This window comes from Callospermophilus lateralis, chromosome 18 (assembly GCF_048772815.1).
Source record: "Callospermophilus lateralis isolate mCalLat2 chromosome 18, mCalLat2.hap1, whole genome shotgun sequence".
NCBI classification, from domain to species: domain Eukaryota; kingdom Metazoa; phylum Chordata; class Mammalia; order Rodentia; family Sciuridae; genus Callospermophilus; species Callospermophilus lateralis.
In genome coordinates, this window is record NC_135322.1 from 57,797,773 (window position 1) to 57,825,737 (window position 27,965).

At 49.3% G+C, this 27,965-nt stretch overlaps 1 protein-coding gene across 1 annotated transcript in view; it reads left to right on the forward strand.

Moving 5' to 3' along the window:
* Vat1l (vesicle amine transport 1 like) overlaps positions 1–27,965 on the forward strand; it is a 141,203-nt gene that overhangs the window by 35,875 nt on the left and 77,363 nt on the right. Inside the window, exon 4 of the mRNA XM_076839168.2 lies at positions 22,231–22,373. Coding sequence (XP_076695283.1) covers positions 22,231–22,373 — 143 coding nt within the window. The remainder of the gene's footprint in view (positions 1–22,230; positions 22,374–27,965) is intronic.

Here is a 27,965-nt window from a genome sequence, read left to right on the forward strand (position 1 = left end):
TGGTTCTCCCAGCCCATCAGTTTGCTCTTTGTCACCCTTGGTTATAATCTTCAGTGGCTCCCACTGTTCTTGGATTAGTTCAGGCTCCTTGGGACACATGGCACACATCCTGTAGGTCTCCCCCTGCCCGCCCACTCTCCCTACGTCTTCTATTCCTCTTTACACTGGTGGTGCAGAAGGACTGGTAGCCTCTATAAGGACTGTGGCAAGGATGGAGGGCTGACCCCAAGCTCTGTGCTCTGCCCAGTTCATCCCCTGCCTCTGTGCCTTACCCCAGCCCTTGCATCTAGCTGGGGCCACGTGGCTGAGTTGGGCCAATGGGGCATGGACAGAGGCCATGCGGTGAGCAGCCCTTCAGTCCTGCCATTCCCACACCATCCTTCATGATCACTCTCCCCGGATCCCTGCAGGCGTTGAGCTCAACCAGGGCACAGCTGCCGTCAGCCTGGGACCCTGAATAGTTAGTTGCCCTTTCTCCCTGAACCCTATCTGGTCCCAGCCCCACTGCTGTGTGAACTTAGTATGAGCAAGGAGAAGAAAAGAAACTTCCATTATCCTCAGTGACTCGGAATCCCACCATCACCTGTTACGGGGGCTCGCATTGCCTTAACTCCACCGCTCTCCTGAGGGCAGCAGCTGAACTTGGCCCCTGGAGCCAGCCCCTGTCCAGAGCCCGCCACCTTGGGCAGCTACTTAACTTCTCAGTTTCCTCATTCACATAATAGAAATCATTCCTCTGAGGCTTCTGTGCACATTAGATGATCGCATGCTGAGGAGGCACTTAACGTAGGCTGGGAGCGGACATGAAGCGTTAGCTATTGTTATTAAGTGTTGGAGTGCTTATTTTACTCCATCCCCCAACCTAGAAGCACCCATCAGAGCATCTGGACCTTGCTCTCTTTGTGCCTGGTCCCTGATACGTAATAAATACAGCAAATATTTATGAATCCAAAAGCTGCCATAGGCCCCTCCCTTTTTTTTGAATGTTCTAGAAGAATTTTTTTTTTTTTTTTTGCTGAGCTCAGGAGGGCCCTGTTGTTGAATTAATCCCAGGGGGAAAGTCATTCCCAGAGAGTTTATAAATTTCAATCTATTAAGTAGCCTTTGGGGCTCTTGACCATGCTGGCCGACATTCTGGTATCCTTCTGGGATCTTTTGGTCTGCATGGGTGTGCCGGCTCTTTCATGGTCGCTGTGCCAGTCCCACCCATACCCTCCACTGTCCCATGGCCCAGCTCTGTGGAGTCCACGTCCTTCAGTACTCTGGCTAGCAAGTGCTTGAGTGGGACCGCAGAGCCAGAAGGAAGCCATGGCATCACCCACTGGCTATGCTCCGGGCCATGAAATCCTTGTTCTTTTAACCCCCGGGAAATCCTCTCTGCTGGGGAGGGTGGAGAGTGAGGAGAGCAGGGCATGAGCCTCGAGTCAGCTTCCTGGCTCAATCCCAGCCCCATCTTCCCAACCAGTCTGACTCAGTGTCCCCATCTGGAAGTGGGGGGGGGGACACAGGTGTCAGCCTTAGGTGTTACTGGTCAACCTGGAGCAGCACTTGGCACCCCCTGAAATTGAGCATGGCAGGTCGAGGGCCCCTGCGTTGTTTTCAGGGCCACAGTGTGCATTAGTTAGAGATCAAAGGTGGACACATCCAGGGCTGGGGACTCCTAAACCAGTGCTCTTGGCACCACCCCCAGCAGTGTCCTCAGAAAATCCGCACCGTCCTCCCTTTCTGCCACCTGCCCCATCTCGAGCCCCCGATAAGGAAGGTTTCACTACAGCAAGACTCTCGGCCCCCAAGGGCCTGCGAAGATGGAAATGGAACTGCTGAAAATTTAAAGAGAACAAAGTGGCACTATCATGTCCTTCATGAATAATCGAAGGGACAGGGATTAACTGCATCTCCTCAGCAGGAGGGGCCGAGGCTGGGGACTCTCCAGATGCCTGACCCCCTCCTTCTCTACCTGCCCACCCTGGGAAGCAAAACCCTGGCTTCCCACGGGTCTGTTGTGCTCCTGAGATGGGGCATGGAACAGGGCCCACCCTACTTCCCAGAGGCCTCTGATGCCGGCAGCTAGGGACTGGATTTCCCACACCAGCAACATTCTGCAAGTTAAAAATACATAATATCTTAAAAAAAAAAAAGACTTCTAAGTTATGTCTAAATCTGCAGAAACCTCACTTGATCTTTATTCTAGTTGCTTTGAACTCCTTTCTAGCAAATCACAAACGGCTTGGAGAAACTACCTCCATCATAAATATTATAAAGGTTGAATTTGGCCTCTGAGACAGGATTCATTCACTCAATATTAGCTGAATTAATATATCAACCCCTGAGGGGAGAATAGCTAAAATAGATAGAACCCAAAAATTTCTACACATTTTCTATAAGGTAGATACTACTACATCCCCCTTCTAACAGGGGAAACTGAGACACAGAAAGGTTAAGTAACTCATTCCAGGTCACACAGTGATTAAAAGGAAGAGCTGACATTGGAACTCTAGGGCTGCAGAGCCTGTGTTGTGAAGGGCGAGGCTGAGCTGGCCAGTGGGCTCTGCTGGAGAAGTCCTGAGAGGTGGGATAGATTCTATCCTATGGGACTTTGGTGGTGGGCTTTTCCCCCCACAATTGAGGACAGTTGTGGACTGTCCAGGAGTTGAGAGACCCTGGGGGGGGGAGGGGAGGGGAGGGGAGGGGAGGGGAGGGGAGGGGAGGGGAGGGGAGGGGAGGGGAGGGGAGGGGAGGGGAGGATCTTTGACTGACAGCACTGCAGCTGCCCTTAGAGATTGCACCTAGAGATCAACCACCAGGCTACCTGGGCCACAAAGGCAGGGACAGTACCACCTCTTCATCCCCGATTCCCTCTCAACCATTAAGCCCAGGACCATTAAGCCCAGCAACTGCTGTAGCTGGATAAATATTTGCAAAAAGAATGAAGTCACAGGGGGAAGAATGAAAGTCATAATGGGCTAAATGAACGGCCTTGGCAAAACTTTGACTTCCTTGGACCTCGTTTTTTTTAATCTGTAAAAGAAATGGGTGCAATTCCCATCTCATAGCTTGTGTGTGGTGTTCTACAGAGGGGGTCTTACAGTAGGACCAGCATGCGCTCTGGCACGTTGAAAATCCAAATGTTAGCTGTTAGGACTATAGTAATACTATTAGTATTACTGGCACATTGTTATCATTATCTGATTAGCAAATATTACTCAGTGATAATTTGACATTTATAGCCAGAAGCAAGAGAGCAGCCAGTAGCCGTCACAGGGGGCCTGGCTGTGGAAACCAGCAGCAAGGGCAGATCCAGCCAGTCTCGCCTCTCTTCCTGTATCTTCCGTGACAGCTGCTGCTCCGTGCTCTGCAGGCTCCATGAAATGATTTCACGAGCCCCTTCCCCAAAGGCACCTTCCTTGAACACAGTTTAACTATGTTGTTCTGGCCCCTTGGTCAAGTGCCCAAAACTCCAAACACACAGACTAGTCTTTACCGAGTTTATATGACCCCGGGGACCCATCCACTTCCCTGGTGACACACTAGAAAGGCCACAGTTGCTTTTCAGAATATTATCACCCTTATTAAGAAGAAGAGTCGGCTCGGCAGGGGGGTGAGTGGGACATGGCCAGCAGTGGCCGCTTCACATTTGAAGTGTGTGATCTCTGCCCTCACTGACACCCATGGTGGTGGCCCCAGACCTGTGCACCCTGTCTCCCAGGCTGACCACTGGTGACCTGACGGGGCTTCTCGTACAGCTCACCCAGCACAGATTCAACACGTTCCCTTTTCCATTCACGCTCTCCCTGCTCAAAACATGTTTGGGCCCCTCCACTTTTTTAGGGGAGGGGAGATGAAAGCCGCCCACCCCTCCCTCATCCAAGCCAGGGAGCTTCTCCCCACCCCACAGCTCCCTACCCACCCCACACCTCCTGTGCCTCTCTGCCTGCCCTCCCCTTTCCTCGTGCCACCTCTTTCTGTCCCTTTGTCTGTCTACTGTCTCTCTCCCTCTCTTTCTCTTTCTTTCCTTCTTTTCCTTTCTCTCCTTTCTCTTTTTCTTCCCTTCTTCTCTTTCTCTTTCAACACCAAGAGCAAGAGAGAGCAGCCAGTAGCGGTCTCAGGGGGCCTGGCTGTGGAAACCAGCAGCAAGGGCAGGTCCAGCCAGTCTCGCCTGCCTCCCTTCCTGGGCAGGCCTTGGGAGAAACTCTTCAGAACTGCTCCCACCTTCCTGAGGCCTGAAGTCTCATAAATGTGACATAGGTTTGCCAGAGGGGCCCAGCCTTCTCCTGTGGCAGTGGTGATTGCTCCCGGAGGCAGGAGCAAAGGAAACTGTGGCTGTGAACAGGAGGACCTAAGTCCCTGGTCTCGGGAATCAGAGACTCCTTAGCAGTTAAACTTGGGACTAGTGTCCACACACACATGAGGAGGGGCAGGGGGAAAGCAGTGAAGGGAGAAGGGACTGAGTTAGAATGGACACCAAAGCGGGACCTGAGCATGTGGGGAACTGATGGAGTATGGTGAGAGAGGAGACCAGAAAGAGTGGCCGTGATGGGTTAGTATGTGACCACAGAGCAGCCATGTGGATGACTGCACCCTCATGCTTATCAACAGCCATGTGGGGTCATAAGAGAGTTTGAGTAGAGTAGGGATTTGACTCATGGTCGACAGTTCTATAAGATCCTATGTGAAGGATCTTAGGGAGGGTGAATAGGTTGGAGCAGGCCAGTGTGGGAGCCAGGTGATTTTGAGATGGCTGACTGGAGGAGGGGGTGTGTTCAGAGATTCAGGCATCCAGGGCTACATCCTTCCATCTGTTGTCATCCTTGTGCAACCCCTGATGAGCCCTTTTCCATCCTTGGACTTCAATTTCTCCTTTAAATGAGGAGGACCCAGTGTTTCTTCTGTAAGATGAGGTAGACCAGATGATTCAGGAAAAGGTGGTAGACCTAGTGTTTCTTCTGTAGGATGAAGTGGACCAGCTGCTTCTATAGAAGGCTGTGGAACTAGTGTTTCTTCTGTAAGATGAGGTAGACCAGCTGCTTTTGGAGAAGGTGGTGGACCTGGTGTTTCTTCTGTAATATGAGGTAGACCAGCTGCTTCTGGAGAAGGTGGTGGACCTGGTGTTTCTTTTGTAAGATGAGGTAGACCAGCTGTTTCTGTAAAGGTGGTGGACCCCGTGTTTCTTCTGTAATATGAGGTAGACCAGCTGCTTCTGGAGAAGGTGGTGGACCTGGTGTTTCTTCTGTAAGATGAGGTAGACCAGCTGCTTCTGGAGAAGGTGGTGGACCTGGTGTTTCTTCTGTAAGATGAGGTAGACCAGCTGTTTCTATAAAGGTGGTGGACCCCGTGTTTCTTTTGCAAGATGAGTTAGACCAGATGCTGTTTCTGGGAGATGAGGTAGACCCACCGATCTCTGGGCCCTGTCTGCCTTCACTGGTGGTCCTGTGATTTTTTTGTGATGCTGCTTGTCTTTACCTTCTGGGTGAAAACTTTCACTTTGAAGAGCTGTCCTGGATTTAGAGATCCACATGGGACTGGATGAAGCATCTTCAACCAGTGCCTCTTTAACCACAGCTAGGTTGCAGAGGGGCAACCTAGCTTATTATGTAGATAGGAAGGTTTTATAAAATGGTGCCTGTCACATGTGAATGGGTATTCAAAAAAATTTTTTTTTTCCAAATCCAAACTTATGATCTCTTCTCTTCTGAGATTATCTCCGCCCTGCCTCTCTGTCTCAGCTGGTAGAAAGTCCAACTTCTTGCTGTACATGAAGCCAGTTTGAGAGTTTTGATAACATTCCTTAGTGTAAAGTAACAGAAGAGTCAGCCCTTAAGAAGTGTTGGGCTACTGTTTATCTTCAGTTCTATTTTTTCATCTATAGATCTGTACGGCATTCATGTCTTCCTCACCTTGAACCAATTCAGTCTTCCAAGGCAGGAGAAATACTACAGACCGACAGTATCTATAAAATACACAGCCACTTAGCAGCCCACATGTTTGTTCCTGTGGTGGTAGAGCGTAGAGGTCAGGGCTCTGTGCTTGGCAGATGTGGGTTTAGTTCCTGGCTCTGCTATTTGCTGATTTGTAACCTTTCTAAGTCTCAGTTTACTCATTTGTGAAATGAGAAAACTCATTTCACATGTATTCAGTAGTCAGCAAAGGGTCTTGACCATAGTACTCACTTGCTGTTTTTAATTGTATATTGGAAATGATCTTGTTAGACTTTCCAGCATGGATATGAAGAGGCAAATATTCCACGTAAGCATCCTTTTTTTATAATTTTGTTTGCTCTGTCCATGTTCAGGTTGAATTGGGTTTGTAATAACATCAGCTTTAAACCTTAAGCAAACCACATGGATATAAAAGTTAACCATTAAATCAAATGGTCTTATAGGCATCAATGGCAAGTTTCACGTGTAGAAATTCTCATATAGAACTCCACCATTGGGCAGGTGCCCACCTGGATTCCCTGCTTGTTGACCATTGCATGTGACAGATATTCATACCCACTGATCACCATGTTGGGGTACTGGAGGGCAGACCATTGCATCCTGGTCTCTCTCAAAAGAGCCTGGAAGCTGTTATTATCAGAAGATGATCCTAGTTTAGGGTAGTGTTGGGATGTGGTGGTAAAAGGAGTCTCACCTCCTGCAGGGGTAAGTCTTAGCTTCACTTAAAGATATTGTGGCATCCATCAAAAGAAGTTACCAAAGGCCCTCGAATCCAGCTGATTGCTGTTTTTTAGGGCAAACATTAGAAACTATTTCTGGGGCTGAATGACCTAAGTTTAGGGGTCAGTTGAAATGCAGTTATATGGATGTGTCCCTACTTGGCATGGTCCCATATGAGCCCTGCAGATAAAGATGGGCAAGACACAGCCCCTGCACTCATGTGGCTCCTAGCTCTCTGTAGGAGACCAACAAGCAAGGAAACATGAGACGTCTATAATAATAGAACCATCAGAAGCATTCAGGGAGAAATGATTGCTTGGAGGTTAACGGAGCTCTGAAGGATATACAGGAGTTTTCCCAGCAGCCAGGACGCGGCACAAAAGCCCAGGACAACTTTGGGAGAGCTGCAAGCATCTGGTCCAGCCAAGCCCGAGGAGCAGGGGTGATAAGTAAGAGAGGTGGCCAGGGACCATCAGGAGAGCCCAAGTCCCCCCGTAATGCTAGCTTCCCCACACCCCTCCACTCTCCACACTCCCAGTGCCACTAATTTATATTCATAACTCTTTGAAGAGTTAAACTGATGGATGAATGAATTTCAAGATGATACCAAGTAGCAATTTTCAAAATTTACTGGGTAAATTTATATGCACCATATATACGTAAAATTAAGCGTGCAGTGTGTTTTTCCAACGCTCAATTTTTCACAAGCATGCTGCTAAGAGCTTTGCATTCATTGTTTCATTTATGCTCACAACAGCTTTATGAGGGATAGACGATGGCCATCAACCCATTTTGAGATTTGAAAAATTGAGACTGACTGAAGCGTAACCAGTTTTACAAAGTCACGTGGTTGGTTGGCAAAGAATGGAGGTGAAATCCACACCCGGATGAGTCTTTCTCAAAATCAGCGTTTTGAACCACAATTATAAGTCAGAAAATGTGGACGGAGACAGCAGGGTACAGGTCTCCCCATCTGCTCATGGCTCCTGACCACTCACCTATTTTTGGAGCACTGAAGTGTCCTTGCTACAAGCTGTCTTTCCTGCTGGCATATGGGGTTCTGTTGGCTTCTAGAAGCCAGTTGAGTTGTGGGAGAGCACCTCATGGAGCTGGGGGTGGCGCACCAACCCACCCAGCTCAGAGGGTTTCTATTGCTTCTCTCGCCTCCAGAACCCCAATCAAAGGTCAGTCCCCGTACGACTGTTCGATTTAGCACATACACCTTTTATCTGATACTTCTTTACTTCCCATGAAGCCCCGAGTTCTCCCACAAAACGTTCTAAACCTTCCAAGGGACTAATTATGCTAGTGAGGGTGAAAGCCCAGACCCGAAGTAATTAGAGGTGCATGTCTGGTTAGGGATGCATTCAGAAGGGCAAATATGTTAAGCCTCAAAAGCAGCAGCAACTGAAGGGAGCCCTGTTCTCAGGAGCCTATCCCCACGGTGAGAAAAAGGCTGTGTGTTCAGTTCCAAGACTGGGCTCCCTTGTGCAGGGATCTTTCCCAGCCACATGACCCCATGGTGTAGACAGATGAGACCTGGAGGCCTGGGAGGAGAGGGAGGGGACAGCCCCTGCCTTTCCCTACCATCCTCTGCCAGGAAGTGCATGAGGCAGGTGGCGAGCTTTCTGCAGGAACCCTGTAGACCTTTTTGAACCCTTGTTCAAAGCAAGGCAGCTCTGGAATGCAGAGACAAACAGTCTCCGTTCTCAGGGATAAATAGGCACATAGGCAAAGGCAAACAAATACATATTCACATATGCATATTACATGTGTTTAGATAATACCCACACAGACATGTACCCACATACGCATATGTAACAAATACATTTATTATATGCAGTTAAGGAAGGGATCAAGTTGTTATCACAGAGAATAAAAGGGAGAGAGAGACTGCCTGCAGACTGAATTATCAAAGATGTCCTCACTGAGTGGGTGGCACTGAAGCAGAGACAGGAGGCAGCTACAGGAAAAGCAGAAGAGAAGCCCCTTGCTGGCTCTAGGACTCAGCACACACCAGGTAGGGACTGCCAATGGGATCAAGTCATTGGACTGGGATTCGTTTCCTTGTTGAGTTGCAGAGTTTGCTTGCAGTGATCTAGCCTATTGTCCAAGGGGCTTCGAAGCAGATACATCCATGTCCCTGTCCCTTAGATAACTGCACATAGCCTCAGTTCATGCCAGTGGACAGCTGCAGCCTCTGCCAGAGCTTTGTTTCTGGTTTGCAACGTGGCACATGCTCAGGCAGGCTGGAAGTGCCCTGGAGTTAATGTCCCCAGGAGCCCCTCACCGCACCTGCAGGATGAGTCTGGGGATCAAGGACTGAGCTTCCTCCTGTGTGGGAATCATTGGGCTTGTTTTATATGGCCCTGCAGGGGGACCCCACTAGGACTGAGTCTGCTGTTCACCAGGGCAAGCTATTTACAGGCTTTTCCCTCTTCTCTGCCCTGACCCTACTCCTACATCTTACTTCCTAAGATCAATTCCCAAATAAAATGCAAATTTTAACCTAAATTTTTATCTTAGAACCCACTTTTTGGGAAACCCAAATCCTTGAACAAGTCTTTCCTGAATGGCCAAAGTTTACAACAAACATCCCTCTTTGTTAAGCACAACACCACCCTTTCCATCTCCAGCCATGCCTTTCAGTCCTTCCCATTGTAACTCTGAACTTTCCAGCCTGTGGGTCCTTGTAGCTCCCCTTGTTTTTCTCTGGAAAATTTCTATGCATAATTTAAGTGGATCAATAGTCTCCTCTTGGATGCCTACCCTGCTCCTTTACCTCTATGCTGTCTGCATTGTCTTTCTAATATTGTTCTAACCAGATTCCATCCACTCAACCATCCATCCTTCCACTCATCCACCTAATCTTCCATCCATCCATCCATCCACTCAACCATCCATCCATCCTTCCACCCACCCACCCATCCATTCACCCACCCGTCATCCATTCAACAGTATGTACTAACTGCCTTTATATGGCAGGCACTAGTAGTGTCCTGCAATTAGCAACCAATCTTCCTGTGATAAATGGATCTTCTTGAAGTAAGGGTGGGTCTTAGACATCTTTATGCTTCCAGCACATAGAAGAGGCTCTGGAATGGAGTAGGTCTTGACAATGGTTGGATAAATTAAATTGACGAACTTCACCTGTTGTAGGAAGATAGCATCTGTGTAATGATAATGAGGTTCTTAATTACATGGGGGAGGTTACATTAAGTATGTAGAATTAATAAATGAGTATATTATCATCAAAATGTGAGCCACATTTAGACACGGTTTCATTATTTAAAACAGCTTGTAAGCCATTAAGCCAGTGAACATGTTTGATTTCCCAATACCAAAATGTATTCTTCAAAATAGCAAAAGCCCTCAGTGGGCTCCTTACCTCTCTGTGGATCATAGGATTGAACCTCATAATTTCATACTGGTAGGACTTCCATATAAAATATAGGGTGCAACCCTGTGTTAGTCACCTTTTCATTGCTTGGGCAAATACCTGACAAAAACAACTTAGAGGAAGGAAGATTTATTTATAGTTTCAGATGTTTCAGTTCATAATTGGCTGGCTCCATTGCTTTGGGCCTACGACGAGACCAAACATGGTGGAAGGGTATGGCAGAGTAGAGTTGTTCACCTCAAATGGCCACGGCGGGGAGCAGGGGGTACAGAAGGGGCCAGGGACAAGAAAGAGCCTTCCAGAGCCCACCCCCAGTTACCTACCCTGCCCCCCCACCATGCCCCACCACTTACAGTTTCCACCACCTCCCAATGGTCCGTCCAGCTCTCAGTGGATTGATTAATCCACCCATGAGGTCATAGACCCCATGCTCCAATGACTTCCCAAAAGCCACATCTCTGAACATTGCTTCTCTGGGGACGACACCTTCAATACAGGGGTCCTTGGGGGATGTTCTAGATCTACAATCTAACAAATCCTAACTCCTGGAAATATCTTCTAAAGAAATCTGAGAGTCAAACAGCCAGTCTCTAATTGCACGTCGGCAGTTTGTCCAACAATGTGCTGGATACAGAGTACACAGTCGTACATAAAGCAGATTTAGACTCTGCCTTCTGTAGCCTACAAAGATCTATGCACAAAGATGTCCAGTGAAATACAGCATTATGATTTCCTGAAAGACATGAATTGATTAAGAGGAATTATAACCTAGCCATACAATAGAATGTTATGTAACCATTCAGAAATGATGGCACTGAAACTTTCCCAGGGCCTACCAAAATACAATATAAACTCAGAAAGGAAAAAAAAAAATAATCAAGGGCACAGGATAACCAGATACACTGGGGTAATTCCTATTAGAAAACTACCGGGAAAAAACAAGCCAATTTTTGTAGAGTGTTTATTTCCAAAATACGGCCTGAGCAAGAGGACATTTTTGTCGTCTTCTGAGTTTTCAGAATTCTGTTCTTCACAGTGGCATGAACGCGTGCAGCTCTCTCAGTGATGCTTTTCCGCAGAGCGTAGTACAGCCCAGCCTGGATCCTTGACTGTGCAGTGTGGCCGTTCATTCTCCAATGTTTAAGCTTTTCAGGGAACTTGCTAATATGTTCAGAGCTGGTGCTGGGCTTGGGGGAAATAACTGCTGTCTGTCCTGCCAGGAGCCTGAGGGGAGCAGACAGGAAGCTGAGACCGGGTGATGACTTTAATCCTACCATTGATTGCAACCTGCAGATAACTAGTGGTTAAAGCAAGGGATGTGTGGGAGAAGGTGGAGAGACCAAGCCAAACCACCCACCTCTCCCTCAGTCCCCCTGCCTCTGACATGTTAGTCCAACACTGCATGCCAAGATCTCGGGTTGTCATATTCTACCCCAAAACATTTGGTTTTGGTGCAACTGGTGGTAGCCTTCCTATCAAAGTATGGACAGGACAGAACTAAATAAATATATATTTTTAAAGCACATGATGCAACTTTCTGTGAGCAAAAGCAGAAACCTAAATTGAAATGGTTGCCTGGGGAGGATCACCTGCTTTCTGAACCACATCAGAAATGTGCCTTATGTGTGTAAAAAGAGCCCAGTCAGGCCACGAAGCCATTCTAAAGGGAAGTGACAAAGCCAAAGGAATGGGGAGATGACTTTCATGCCTCTGGGGACTCTGGGTTCACTGACACTGGGGTTGTGGACAGCAATGTGATCTCCCCTGCTTTTGTAGTATTGTTTTCTTTTTGATCCATTCATACATGCTACCCCAAATACTGTTATACAGAAGGTTCTAGAAGTGCTGGTAGAGGCGGGTGGCCCCACTGTAGCACTGAGGAAAATTATTGTCCTCCAGGTCATTGTCCACTGGACCCAGTTCTGTTTGCCAAAGAGCTGGAGGGTTGAACATGCTCCGACTGGAAAAGAGAAGAGGGGAGGTGTTGGGAATGCCAGCAGAGTAACAGCCTTGGGCACCATGTTTCCTAGGAGCAAGATAGACCTGCACTCGAGGAAGGCCTGCCAAACACTGGGAGTTGCCTCAAAAGACAATAGGGTACCCTGGAGGCAATTAGTTCTTCATCCCCGTCTCCTAGGTTTTCATTCCGGGAATATTATGGGGGAAGCTGAGTCAGGCACTTCTTCCTGCACCAGGTAGGGGACGGAGTGGATGCCCCAAGAGCATTTCCCGTCCTGAGCATCTCCACGTCTGTGCCCCCAGAGCTCCTCATGGCTGTCCCTTCTTGGCCCCTGTGGGGCTGCCTTCTCCACGATCTTGTTGGAGAAGTAGGAAAGGAGCCCAAGTCCTTCCCATCAGCATCGGCTGGGCCAGGCAGTGGGGAGCCCCTTGCAAGGATCGTCCCCTTTACTCCTTATGCCCGCCAGCAGGAGGGCAGCCACACTTGGCTGCAAAACTAAAGCTCTGAACACTTGTAAGCAACTTTCCCAAATCCAGCTGGCTAGTCAGTGTCACCGGGGGTGCCTCCACAGGGATCTCCCTTCACGGCACATTATCCTAGGCATGGCGTATAATAGTCACAAGTAACATGTGAACGTCAGGGGACAGCAGAGGGTGCCGAGAAGGGAACAGAGCGTTGCCTTCCCAAAAGGTCACAGAAGGAAAAAGTGCAGAGAGACTGTCCCTCCTCCATTGAGGCCATCTCCATGTTTCCTCAACACCTGTGGGTGTCACGCTGTGCTGGGGTTCCCAGAAGAGGTGACTAAAAACAAATTCTCGGTGTCACCGTTTAAGTAGGGGAGACAGCTTAGTAAACAACACTGAGAGAGAAATAATTTCACCCTCGTCCACCGGCAAAGCAAACCAGTTTACTCTGCAAGTTCCTCGTGGCATCGGGAGGGCTGCGGGTGACCCTTCAGAGAGAGCAGGTCTGAGGACAAAGGGGCAGAAAAGATGAGGTGAACGGATGAGGCATCCCCGCGGGAACCCCTGTCTGGAGAAAAAGCCTCTCAGTTCCCTGCAGGACTGACCTGGAAATGACTCTGATCCAGGAGTCACCTTCCAGCTGTGACGGGCCCTGAGCTACCTGGTTCAGAACCTCAGCCTCAGGATTTGAAGTCCCAGAGAGAGTCCCAGTGCCTGATCTCTGGAGGGCTGGCAGGAATACAGCAGCCATGGCAGGTAGAGTAGTTGGTGCACCCAGGCAGGTGCTTTCCCACGAAATTGTTGCTCACATCCAAAGATGTTGAAATCAAGGTCAGGCTGCAGAGTCTGCTGAGCCCTGGGTGAGGTGGTGCCTTGGGCCAGCACAGATGCTCTGGGAGGCATGAAGGCCGACTGCTGAGCTGAAAAATGGTCAGCCTGAGAACGGGCACTGGCTGTCTGCCAAGCGCAGTCGCAGGTTGGTTCACTGCCCCGTGTTCGGGATCAGGACTGTCGTGGATGTCACAGAGCTGCAGGAGGGAAGCGAGCTCCCAGGTCTAGCTTTATGCTGGTGCCTGCACACGGCTCCCCCCGTTCTGACTCGTGGTACCCAGACGAGGCTAGTTATCCCCTTTTTGTGGACACAGCCACCAGCTAACCAGGTCGAGGTACCTCCAGTGATACACAGTAGATCCAAGGACCCCAATCCACGCCTCACTGATGCTCTTCTCTCTTGGCCACGAGATAAGTTATTTTCCTTGACTTACTATTAGAGTGGCTATAGGACTCACTTTATCCAGAACATTTCCAGTTTACACCTACCAATCAAGGCAGATTAATAATAGCATCCTGTTTCACAAAGAGTCCCAATTTAGACAATAAATTCTACAGACTAAATGGTCACCCTACCTAACAGTAGTTCAATTATTTTTGGTTTTGCTATTTTAGGTGTTTATTTGGAAAGAGATGCATTTATCAAAACCACAGCTCCAAACCACAATTTGGGTGGGTACAAATTGTAATTTGGCTGGAAATGCGAATCCAGCTTCCCACTATGCAAATGCAGTCACCCAGGAAATCTATCCAGATGCACCACATGGAAGGCAGCCAGCCTGCAAGTGACTCTGACCCTGTGATTTAGAGCTCCAAGAAGGGGACTTAGCCATCTGGTGGGCTGGGCTGCATGCTGGCCAGGACTCTAGCCACACCTTTGCTGGAACCCAGCTCTTAGGAGGGAAGTGATATATGGCTGTGGACCATCTCATGGCCACGCATGGCATCCGTCACTTGGAGAGCATTGCTGATGAGGGACACAAGGATTACTTAGTAGAGGTGCCATGTGCAGCTGGGCCGTCCATACACTGCACAAAAACACCCACCCTGGGGAGTGAGCAGGGGCTGTCCATACTCCAGCTGGTTAGACTCACAGCTTTGCCTACCGGGAGGTACAAGGCCTTTTTAATAATTCACACAAAACTGTAGTAGGGCACCAGCTGGGGGCCAGTGGCCGTGGTTTCAGATTGAGCCTTTCCAACCCAGCTACCTGTCCTGCAGTTGACGAGCATAAATCCCAGAGGGCCTGAGGAAAAGCTACTTAGTCTGGAATTAGTAGACCAAAGATCCCAACACTGAATGGAGTGGTTTTTGAGTAAGAAGAGCAAAAGCCCTAAAAATTGGCTGAGCACCTCCTGCGTACCTGGCCCTGTACTAAGCATGCTGGCCTATGGCACGTGAACCCCTCACCTGCCCTTCCTGCATTTTATAGATGAAGTTATTGAGGATCAGAGAGATAAAGTAGCTTTTCAAAGTCACAAAGCCCAAGAGTGGTGTAGTAAAGTCCTTCCCAAATGCTGAGCTGCCTTAGACGAGACCCTTGGGGGTTGCTCTGGCCTTTCCTGCTCATGGAAGGCACTCATGGAACACACAGAGGTCACTGAAACAGGCTCAGGGCAGTGTTTCTGCTCCTGTGTGTCCAGGATCCCTTCATAGCTACCCTGTTTGGTCTATTCTGAAAGAGGGGACCTCACCCATCTTAGGGCTGCCTCTCCTTATTGCTCAAACAGTAATTGGCCCTTGGGCATAGATGGGGCAAGATGTCAGCTCTTCCAAGTCCCTCAGGAAGGCTTCCTAGAAGAGGTAGTTTGGAGGACACCAGGAAGGTGCCAGCTTATTGAGCACCTGTCTGGGTTGACCTTGGGTAGATCACATCACTTGACCTTGTGGAGGAGCCATTATCATCCCTGACCTAAAGAGCAGGAATCTGAGACTCTGCCAGGCCCAGCCTGCCCAATGTCAGCCCAGCAGTGAGTCCAACATGGCCCCAGGGACGGAGCTGGGCCTCCAGCCGGCATGACCACCATCTCAGGCTGCTTCATTGTTTGCGTGGAGGCTAGGGGCTTAGCACCAAGGAGGCTGGGGTTGAAATCCCATCACCTCCAGTTCTGGTTTTTCCAGTGACTGGTGGGATGACCTTGAGGGAGTGCCCTTGTATCGGAGCCTGATGATGGGCAGGGAGCATGAACTGTGTGTCAAGTGGCCCACACAGTGCTTGACAAGGAGCAACTAGCCAGTGGGAGATGTCCCTCTTCCTTCTCTTCATGTAGCCTCTGGACCCATTGCTGTCCTTGGCATGGGACAGTGGTTAAGATCTTGGAAGCCGCAGCCAGACAACATGGGTTCAAATCTCGTTGCTGTGTGAAAATCAAATGATTCGTGCAGCACATGGAACCCTGCCCGGTGCGCAGTGAGCTCTGCACAGGTGAGGTGGAGTGAACCAACCTCCGCTCCTCACTGCTTGGCCCACTTGCTTCTTAACCCAGAGCCTCTGCAGGGAGCTCTGTTTATTAAATAGTCACATCAGCAGTCAAGTGACAGAGCGGGACTGGCTGGCAAACTTGTGCCCAGGGGCTATGGCCGCTGGCTGAGCAGCTCCCAGCACAGCCGCTGCAGGCCCTGCCAGCAGAGAGGGGGCTGGTTTTCTCCTCCTGTGTCTCTGAGTCACCCAAGGCCGCCGTAGTCACCCCACATCTCCAGGATCCCACACACCAAACCCACGGGCCGTGATGTCACCACAGTCAGGCAAAGAGGAAGGGGAGTGTTAGAGGACAACAGGAAGGAGACCTCAGGGAGCAGGGGTCTCAGCCTGGCTGCACCTGAGATCCCCCAGGGAGCTTATGAATATGTCCTGATAATCAGGCCCTGCCCAGTCTTTAAACCAACCGTCGGATGAGCTGCTAGAGGCCCTGTCATTGGATTCCCACGGAGCGTGGCAGTCAGGAAGACTCCCGTGGGCTGCACTGGGGTGCCCCAGAGAGCTTATTAAAAATCGTGCTGCACCCCCATACCCCACCTCCGACACTTGAGAGTGTCTGACTCCACAGGTCTGGGGAGACCTGGGGACCTGCATTCCCACGGGCCCCTGGATGGGGAGGATGCTGGTCCCAGCCCTCCACATAGAGATGCTCTGATTTATATAATGAATAAAAAGACAGAAAGAGAGAGACAGCAGCTACCAAGTCTCCCCAGACAATGTTTCGGTTGCTCTTTTGCATTAAAAACAAAATAGTTATCCATTCTTATATTTTGAGCAACTGAAAAATTCTAGTCGCACTCTTCTTCTCCTCCTCCTACCTTAGCCACACACTTCTAAAGTGTCTTATTCTCAGCACTCACTTGTTACACCGAGTGTCAAATGAAGTCAACAGATTTGCAGCAACAAATAACACAAAAGAAAAGAAAGTCAATCTGGTTCCTAGAGCGTCATAGATAAGAACAGCAGCATGTGTAAAGATCCTGTGGTCAGACATAGGGTGACACTTTGAAAGAACTGGGTGTTTTTCCCTGTGATCAAAGCTAAAGTTTTTGCATATGATGAGAAGAGGTAGAGAGGTACCTGATACCTACATTATAGAGACCCTAGAGCCATCTATCCTATCTCCTGATTAGTTGAGTCTCTGATGCTGAATCCTGAATCTCAGCACATCAATAGGATCATCTATCTTAAATTCCCATTTACTGGGTAACCAGAATTTCAGCCAGGCTTTGTCCCAATTCCAACAGTTACAGCCAAAAACCATCACTCATTCAGTCCTTAATGTGGACCACACAGTTTACTAAGCCTTTTATAGAAATGCAGTTATTTCTATAATCATTTGTCTACTGCACCTGGCTTTTCTGGAATAGGATGTGGCTTTGAACTGCCAGTCTGCTGTCAAGAGCCATATCTCAGGGACCCAAAACATCTCCCTTATTACTGCTGTCCCTGGATTCCTGCTGCCCGTGCTTGTTGGGGACAGCCCCGCAGCCCTGGAATAGCCACAAGGCTGATTGAAATTCAGCTGAAAATCTGTCCACCTGCAGAGCCCGAGGCAGAGCTGTCCAGATGGGGGCTCCAGGGGGCCTTAATGGAGGCCAGGTCTCTAAGACTGGAGTCCCCATGTCAGCCATCCAGAGCTTCGCTAGACTAACAGCAGAGAAGCCTCGGAGTCCCGGGTCTCTGGCTTTACCCAAGTCCCTTCCCCTCTCTGAATCCCCATTTTTAAGTGTAAATGGGAAATCAAGAAACTTTGTCTAAAGGTGGTTTAAGGATCTCATGACGCCCCTTGGTACAGTACCCTGCCATGTTAGGACAGGGGGAACCACTGCTGCTGCTGTTACTGCTGTGTCGCTGGCCATGGAGAGGGGCAGCAGGGAGGGACTTGGTGTAGAACTCTCACCCAGGGGGAAGGAAAGTCCATTAGAACAGGTCCACTCGGATCTCCACTCCCTGCAGCTGCGGGAGCATGGATTGTCTTGTTCACTTCATGTCCCGGGTCTGCAGGTGAATTGCAAAATCCTTTTTATTGAAAATTCATTCCGTCTTCCACAAATGTTTATTGAGCCCCTGCTATTTGCTAGGCACGCAGGAGAGCGAGGATAAATGAGCTGCTGATCCTGCACTTACCTGGGGACGTGAGAAGGCAGAGTACAGATTTCCTATAACTGTGAGGGAAAGCACTTTAAATACAGAATGCTGAGCATTATTTACTTTAAAAAAAAAAATCACTGAGGGTCTACTAAGGGCCTCTCGTCGCCTCAGTGAGTTGATAGAGAACTGGGAGCCTGCAAATGGTGTGCTGAGTTCGTGTCTTCCAGCACCTCTCTCTCTCTCATGATGTAAATTACTAAATTATGTTCAATACTCATAGCCTATGAATTGTATTATAATTAATAACTATCCACAAATTGTTTTGAACTATTAAATTTATATATGTAATACTCATTGTGCATATATGCTTATAGCACTAATATAATACTGATCATGCTTATTCTAATTACAATCATATATATTACATATGCACATTACATAGTATACATAATGTAGTGTTATATGTACAATATATTTAATATGTGTTTCTTATACTTATTTATAAATACATAATATTTATTATATTTAATTTAGATAGAGTCACACCTACTTAATGACATTTCAGTCAACAACCATCATCATACAAGATGGGGGTCCCCTAAGACTGAAATGGAACTGAAAGATTCTTGCCACCTGTTGACCGCATCACCATCAAGACACCACGCATAACATGTTACTCGCTTGGGTCTGGTGTGTCATTAGCCATGGTGAGGTTAGCCACCCGTGGCCGTGTTCTGGCGTGTGTATTTACTCTCCTGAACTTAGTGAAATAACATTTACCGTGCAGCACTAGGCTGTGTTGTGGGGGCAGCCCCCCACATCTCCTGTTTATGGCTCTTCTTGACACAGCCCAGCATCAGTGAGTGGCATCGAGGTTTGTGTAGTGCGCACTTCAATGTACACATGACTCTGTCACCCAATGATGAGACTGTCCGTGGGCATTTCCTGGAAGTACCCCGCTGGTAGGAGTGCGTGGCTGTGTGTACGTGGACCAGATTACTTATAGTGGCTCTGTTTTTTTGTTTGTTTTTACCGCGTCTTTCAAATGGACATGGCAAAGCTGTGCTCCAGGCAGAGAGGGCCCATGTTAATTAAATCTCTGCTTCAGAAGGGAAGTCCTCCTTCTCTGTTGGTGGGAATGTAAATCACTGTCACCACCTTGGAAAATGGTATGGAGGTTCCTCAAAGAGCTGGAAAGAGACCTGCCACATGACCCAGCGGTTCTGCGGCTGAGTCTGTACCGAAGGACCTGGAAGCAGCACCTGGAGGAGACGCTGCGCTCACGCTCACCTAAGCACTGTTCCTGAATGCCCAGCCCAGGACCCAACCCAGGTGTCGCTCATGAATGAATGGAGAAGGAAGATGGCGCTCCATGTGCAAGATGGAATGTTACTAAGCCGCGAAAGAGAGGACATTTTGTCATTTGCAGCAACAGGCATGGAACTGGAGAATATTGGGTTAAGTGAAATAAGCCTGCCCTCAGCTTTACTGGAAGCTAAAAAGTTGATTTCAAAGGAACCCAGACAGAATAGTGGTCCCCAGACCCGGGAAGGCATGTGGGAGGGAGGAACGGAGCCAGGACAGGCACAGAGGTGCAGCTGGAGAGGAGCAACTGCTACTGTCCCCTAGCACAGGGTAACTATGGAGAGCAGCAATTAAGTGACTCTTTCAAAATAACTAGCAGAAAGGATTTTGAATATTTATTCCCAGTGCAAAGAAATGACACAGGTCTGAGGTGAAAGACTCAATTACCCTGACTAATGGTGACCCATCATGCACATGTGTCAGATGCCACACTGCACTCCAAAATGTGTACAGTTCCTGTGTCAGTTCTGATCATGATTTTTAAAACCCATGCTTCATCCCAACTCTACAAACCTGAACTGCCCCCAGACACTGACCCCGCCAGTTTCTCAAGCATCCACTCAACAAGCTGCTCCAACCTCCTGCTGGGTGCCAGGTCCTGGGGACAGAGACAGTGGAGGCACAGTCCCCGTGCACCTTGAGCACACAGATGGGCCAGCAGGCAGCCACTGTCCTGGGGGGAGTGCCCCTCCCTTTGGCCTCGGGAGGACACAGGGAGGCAGCCAGGTCCTTCAGGAGAGCACTGCCCTGATCCAGCCAGAACCAATACGGACCAAGAAGAAGAGATATAAAGAATATGTGGGTGACTCACGGGCTGTGAGCGGGGGGAGGAGTGCCAGAGGACACCTGGACTCCCGGTTCAGTGGTGGAAGCCATCAGTCCAGTACGCAGAAGAAGGGAGACAGTGAGAGGAGTGTTCTGTGTTGTCGTGGCTCAACCCCAAATTCCTGCCCAACCTTGAACAGCTGAGAACGTGGCCTTCCTTGGAGACAGGGTCTGTTGGTCAGCTTTCTGACACTATCACAAATGCCTGAGAGAAATCAACCCATGGAGAGAAAAGGTTGACACTCAGGTTCCAAGGTTCCAGTCCATCATAAATTGTCCACATGGCTTTGGGGCCTAAGGTGAGACAGCATCAGGCCTGGAGCTCCAGGTGGAGCCAAGTGGCTCATCTCATGGCAGCCAGGAAGCAGGGAGAAAGATCCTGGGGTCCCAATTCCCTTCAAGGACATTCTGCCCAAACCTGAAAACTCCCACTAGCCTCCCCGCTTAAAGGTTCTACAACATTCGAGTAGTTCCACCCGGGGACAGAAGTCTTCCATACATGGACCTCTGGGGGATGATTCCAATCCAAACAATGTCAGGGTCTCCGTCCTTGGGGTAGTAGCCACACCTTAACCAGTGTGAATGGCCTAGAGGGGAGGTGAAGTCACGAGACAGAGGGAGAAGATGTCCCTCAGCAAGCCCAGCAGAGACTCTGGGACAGAGGCTTCCCTCCTGGCCCCGAGAAGCAACCAATCTGCCAATGCCTTGATTTTGGATTTTAAGCCCCCAAATTGTGAGAAAAGAAATTTCTATTGTATAAGCTGCCTGGTTGGGATACTTTGCTTGAGCAGCCTCCTTGCAGAGGGTCACGGGTTATGTTTAGGGTCAGTGGAGTCTGATGGTGCTTTGGGAACATGCCAGAGTGGTAGTTGTATCTGCAAGTCTAAGAGTCTGTGGGCAGCCTGAGATGAGCGACGAGGGTGTGCAGGTCATTTCTGACAGGGACGTCTCTTGCTAGCACAGTGTAACTATAACTTAATAGAAATTTGAAAAACAGTTGAATGAAGAAAAGTCATGCTTGCCCAAGAACAGAGGGCAGAGGAACTTCAGGGGCACGGGAATTAATTCTAAGTTCCTTTCCCAGTTAGTACAAGGTTAGCTCAAGCCCTGTGGCTACGGAGCTGTGACTCACGGGAGGCCAATTAATTGTAGACAGTCGCCATGCCGGTTGCTGCTAGCTACCCTCACTAGCAAGGATAGAACCTTCTTTGTTCTATACAATCTGGGATATAAAAAAATTAACAAATATCAAAGCTATTCTTGGAACAAGCGTTGCAGACTACGGTCTTGGGTTCACACCCGTGTTGTAAAATCGCTGACCTCCAAGGGAGCATGCCGATGATGTGTCTATTTTAGGTAGCGACTTAGAAGTCTGCTTAGCTTAAAATGTCAGAATCAGTAGACAGCACAGGATAATGGAAAATGGCAATAACTGCAGTCAGGAGGTCTTGCTTTGAATTTCAGATGTGCGTCTGAAAAATGGGGTGACCTTCATTTTTCTGGGTGTCCTTTCCCACCTCTGAAAAACAATGACAGGGAGGAGGCACCGGGATGACCTGCCAGCTCTGACGTCCTGTGAGTCTCTCCATGTTGCTTTAATTGCAACTGCTGATAAGATAACATTTCCATAAATTGACCTGCCACCCTGAATTATCCACCAACACCAAGACATGAAAATAAGATGATGGGCAGAAATGAATACTGCACATGACTCTGGTAGGATAATTTTCCCTTCTTAAAATGGCAGATGATATGCTGGAAAGAGGCAGCGGTTTCAGAATGCATCTTAATTACCAGCAGATTGGGTTTCGCTAGAAGGTTTCTGAACACGCATGGTCATGGCATTTTGTCCAATTACTTAAATTTTGACCGTATTGGAAGCGGATATGGAAAATCACCCACCTCCTGACTGCATTTGTAATTTGCCCCTGGACCCTTTAATACTTAAAACTCATGTTGACCTTTCCTGTCTCTGCCTGGACATCTCAGCTCTGGATGTAATGAGCCCCAAAGGGGAAAGAAAAGATAATGAAGATTTATTGAGTATCTGTTCAGTGCCACATTTTGTACCAGGTCCTCGACCTGTGTTCTATAATACCTCATTGAACATGGTAGTCCTTGTGTGTGACTTGCCTGTGTGTATATGTCACTTCCAGGGTCAAGCTGTGGCTCAGCTGTGTTCCACCGTACCCAATGTGACTGTCTTTGGAACAGCATCTACTTTCAAGCATGAAGCAATCAAAGACTCCGTGACCCACCTCTTTGATCGCAATGCAGACTACGTGCAAGAAGTCAAAAGGTAGGCACTTGCTTGCTCAGGCTTAGCGCTGCTCTTCTCTCAAACAGCAGCAGCATTTGCTTAAAGAAGAGCCGATAATGGTGATAATAGTAACCATGTACGGGGGGCTTGGTATTGCTAGCTCCAGGCCCATGCTACACACGCATTTGCTCATCCAATCCTCCCACAACCCTAATCTTACCCCAAGAAACTTGTGGAGGAATGTGTTAAGAGTCAGGCAGGTGTCACTCCACTGCCTTAGCACATCAGAGTTTATTCCTCATCCATTCGTGTACCAGCCAGAGGGGCACGTTGGATGCATTATCTTCTGTAAGGAGACTCAGGGACTGGGCTCTTTTCACTTTAAGGTTCTGCCATTGTCTTGGGTATCGCGTCCTCTGCTTCTTGCTGGCAGATGGAAGGAGCACTGGGAGGGCATGGATGAGGGGCTCTGTGGGTCAGTCCCAGCAGGAACACACATCCTGCTCCTATTAACTGCTTCTGATCAGGTCCTTGGCCACACCTCCCTGAGAGCAATCTGGGAAACCATCTAGAAGGCACCAGGCAGGCTGGCCCAAGGGTAAATAGTGGAGCCATGGTTCAAGCCAGGCATTTGACTTGGGGCCTCACGCTGTTCATGTACAGAGTGTCTCTCTGAAGAGTGGAGCCTGTGCTAAGGTTGCCTATGGGAGGACGGGGCTGGGGGCGCCCCAGCGAGGCAGCCATGCCCATGCATATTAAGGAGCTCCTCAGGGCGGGAAAAGCTTATCCGTGCAAATCCAGGGATGTCTGGTCAGCTGATCCTGTTATAGATATTGGAGCACCCAAAGGGGAAACCACCAGGAGCGAGCAAGGACTACCGCACTGACGTGATGAGATTTGGGTTTTGCACAGTCCCTGGTGGTGTGTCGAGGATGAGAGGGAGCCAAGGAGACCAGTCTCCTGGCCACTGCAGTCACCTGGGGAATGTAGGTGTATAGCTGGATCCACTTTCCACCTTTGATGCTGCGGCTGTTGTGTGTGCATGAACGTGAGAGAGTAATGTGTGTGTGTGTGTGTGCGTGTGTGTGTATACGTGCACATGTGTGTGAACGCAGGGAATCCTAAGGAAACCCAGCTGCCACCTGGCTGCAGATGACCCCTGTGGCTCGTTCTGGCTGCTGCTTGGGGATCTGTGCTCAGGCTCAGGGTCTGCTCCGTGAACAGCTCAGGGAGGGGTTCAGAGTGGCCAGGAGCCACCGTTTCAGTGTGGCTTTTTTTCAGCCCTGCATTGTAAGGTGCACCCGTATTAAGTAGGCTCGCTAGCCTCATAACAAAGGAGCCATTTTTTTTTCCAAATCACAAATTAAGATGGAAAATGAAAGACCAGGGGACCACAGAATAGGTTGTTTGAGGGGATGGATTTAGACCAACTTGGTGAAACTTGGGGAGTTTCTAAGAAAGGAAATCTTCCAATGGTCTGAAGCTACAGGTGTGTTTTTAAGTCTCGAATGTAGAAATTTGTATTTAACTTAAGATCATCCTGATATTTCAGGAGAATATTGTCATGACAGAAGACCTTTGAATCTAGACGTGGAACCCGCCACCCCATTTCTCAGATAAGCAGGCTTGCTTTAAAGACGCCCCTCTGCCCAGAACCATAGCTCTCAGGTGGTTCTTCCACTTTTACCCTGAGCCTCTCAGGCTGTGGTCTGCAAAACAGATGAGAAACTACCACCAATCCCTTCCACAATCACCCCCTTAAGTGATTTTCTTTCCGAGTACTCTCTCACTCTTTATGTGCCTCCTGCTTGATAAATATGCGCTGACTGCCTGTGATGGAGACCAGGAGTGAGACCCAACAGTAACCATTAGAGTGTCACTGTCCTCCTAGAGAATGAAATGTAGTTGCAGGGGTGGGGTGAGCAAATAAGACTCTCAAGAGAATGAATTGGCTTATACTTTTGATGTGTGTTCTGGCAGAGAAATGCAGAGCCTTAGTGGATATACACACACGGGGAAAAATCGGGTCATGAGTGGAAGAGCGAGACTTGGCTGAGAGTGGAAGGGTCCAGACGTTGGCCGGGGGCTGGTACATGCTGAGGCCCTGGGTCAGTTCAAGGGTCTGAAAGGAGGCCGGTGCAGCTGGAGGCAGTTGAAGTGGGGAGGGCAAGAAAAGTGCCAGGCAGCTCTCCTGAAGAAGTGACACCCCCCAGCCAGGGACCCCATCTGCCATGTAGCTGCTCTGTCCCCTCCTCTCCCTGTCCCTGACCTGCTCCTCTGCACCAGGATCAGTGATTTCCACTGGTGTCAGAAGAGCAGAGGCAACAGCCTGAGGCCACCTCCCCACCTCCCTTCAGATGCCACTCCGGCAGCTCGCTCTTGTCTTAAGCAGAGACCCTGGGATTAGACTAGAGGTGACTGGGAAGCCACGGCCATAGTGGCAGCCTGTGTCCTGGTCATCCTGCCCTCCAAACAGCCCAGAGTGAGACAAAGCTGCGGGAGCCACGCTGCCCAGTGCAGAGCCACGCACGGTGTCTGCAGCAGAGGGGACCCGGAGCCAGCTTCCCCGCCCAGCAGAAGGGAACCGGCTCCGTGGCTTAGGCTACACCCACCTGCCTGAGTATTCTCCAGCCCCTAAAAATGGCTAATTATGATGACGGTCACAATGAAAAAACACCCCTCGTAGCATATTGAGGAAAAAAAGCCATATTCCATGTTCCATCTATGCCTGCGTCCTAGCTTTACACAAACTCCGAGCGTGTGCACGTAAAACGAAACGGAAAATATCAACTGCTAACATACATCATGAGTGTGGGCAGAGCGACTCCCCTTTATTTTCTGATCATAGAGACGGTTACATGATCATGTGTGTGATGAACTAGAAAAAAAAATGATGAATTTCCTACAGTGAGGACTCTTATAAACCAGTCAAGCAGTACACCTCTTTTGAATGCACTCTCAGCATTAAGCCAAATATTTTAAAGGGAAGAGGAAAAAATATGTATGACACAGACTTCACCTTGGCCTCCGTTGCCTTCCGTCTGTCTGGGAGGAGAGCCGTGACTACGAGTGAGCCGAGTTAGAGCGAGACACCTTCAGCCATGTGCACCTGACGTTAAGGGCTCCAGAAATAAAGAAGAGAGATCAGAAGGGATCAAGATGAGCAGCCCCTTGGGGACACTTGGGGGACAAGCAGGTGGGGAAGTGGGGAGGGTCCCAGGCAGGGGCGCTCGGGCGGGGCAAGATGGAGAAGAGCAGCTGTTGGTCTCTCCTGTTCTGCCAAGTTTGCATAGACCACGCTATGTGCACCTCACACCATCCCTCAAGGCAAGAAACTACTCGCTTTTCAGATCAGGAAATAGACTCAGGACCAGGTGCACGAGGTAGGCACTCTATCCTGCCAACCTTTCCCTTGGTTAACCAGGGACCTCGGGGGAACTCTGGGGCAGAAAGCATACCTTGGTTACCTTGAGGGTGATGGTAGCTCCTCCAACGTGTGCAGGTTTGGTGTGTCAGTTATGCCTCAATAAAGCTATTTCAAAACATCTTTTTTTTTAAAAAATAAAACATTGTAAACTTCCTTCGGTGAAATGTGGTGCCCAATATTATTTCAAGCTTTATTTTATTCATTCATTTATTCACACATTATTGATGCCTGTGAATGGGCCCCATGACACTGTGAGGAGCCAGACACACACATCCCTGTGACCCAAGGCATCCAAACTAGTAGGGACAGATGGTTACAGGGGCAGCCGCAAGACAGTAAAGCTAGCACCTGATGGGAAAAGATAAGGCATTTAGGAAACACAGATGAGCACCATCTAAATGGAAGCCCAAAGAACACGGAGGAGCTCAGATTTGTAAAGTAGACCCTATCTTTTTTTTTTTTCAGAGAGCCCAATGCATCCTGAGTGACTCAGTTCCATACCCCTCCCTGTGGCAGGACTGAGCCCCACGTGGTTCTGGTTCCAGAGCCTGTGGTCTCCTCCCACCCACACTCACCCTCCCAAAGGCAGGAGGCTCGCCCCTGAGCCCATGAGGAAGCCAGGCAGCCTGGGTGGAAGCACCCCGCAGTGTGAGACGTGGGGACGGCAGGATCCAGCCAGATGAGGGCTTCTCTCAATCAGTACTACATGTGTTCTAGGCTGATGGTTCTGCCGCCAGATGCTGTCCTGTGCATTGCAGGATTCTGAACCCGGCTCTCCTCTCTAGATGTAGTAATGCCTGCCCTTGTCCCAAGCTGTGACAATGCAAGATGTCTCCAGCCATCACTCATGGCAGGGTGTGAGCAGAACTGCTCCCAGGGAAGGACCCCTGGAATGATGTGTGTTTGGTGATGGCAGAAGATGAACTTGAGGAATGAGAGACGGGCTAATGGCCCGGATGTGCTCGTTACAATTTGTGTACATGTACCTCTAAATGTGAACAATTAAAACTTAAGAGAAATTTTAAAGGGAGCCACAGGTTACAGGGACCATGCTCTGGAAAGCCCTTCAGCGGGGTTCAAGCCAGGTTATGTCAGAAATGCATACTTCAGCTGGTGAGCACTGTCACCAAAGATGAGTCTGCACAAAAACTGATCTAGCTGCCGTTGCAGGACGAATGGGGAAGGGACCACCCAACGGGGTGGGGGGTGGGGAGGGCAGAGCCAACGGAGACTCAGAAGGACACATGGGGACGAGGATGATGGAGAACAGCACGAGACCTAGACTCGACCCCTTTGGGTTGTTTTTAGATGGGGGGCCTCAGAAGCTGTGGTGAGTCCTTCAGTCAAGATGAATGCAGTGTGACAGTGAGACCCCCCAGGGGAGATGGGGCTGGAAACCCCACCCCCTTCAAGCACTTGCCAAGTGGCTACTATGAACTGGCTTTGGAAGTTGAGGAGACAGGTCTGGGGACATAGCTCAGTTGCTAGAGTGCTTGTCTCCCATGCACAAGGCCCTGGGTTCAATCCCCAGCACCACACACACACACACAAAGGAAGTTGGGGAAACAGATGAAGCAGACCCAGGCCAAGCAGCACATGTCCATGGAGGACCCCAACACCAGTGGCAGGGATCAGCTGCTTGCTCCAATGACATGAATCTGCAGGTCCCTGTCAAAGGTGAAGCTGAGGGTGGGAACTCAGAAAAGGCAGGAACACACCCACCTCCTGCTCTGCTCCACCCCCACTGCCTGGCCCAATACTGGCTCCTAGTAGGTGCTTACTTAAATGTTAGAATTAAAATCCATGTTGCTGGAAGTTAGTCATCGCCCGAGTGGAGGTGGAGACGGGGAGCCAGAAAGAATTCCCGGGTGGTGTGGCTCCACACGTAGGGGGGCTGTCAATGAACACGTGAGATGCCTACTATGCACCGGCACTGTGCTTGGCACCCTGAGGGGAACCAGAAACCATGCCCAGCCCCCTGTGAGGAATCTACTATGCACCAGGCACTGTGCCGGCCCTCTGAGAAAGCTACTGTACACCAGCCTACCATGCACCAGGCCCCAGCACCCTCTAAGAAGCCTACTATGCACCAGTGATGGTTAAAGCTTTGGCCCAGAAAAGTTCTCAGAGAAGGGGATTCATAAACAGAAAGCCGAGCAGAGCCCAGAATCCCACTGGAAAGCAAAGTCAGAACAAAGGGATCG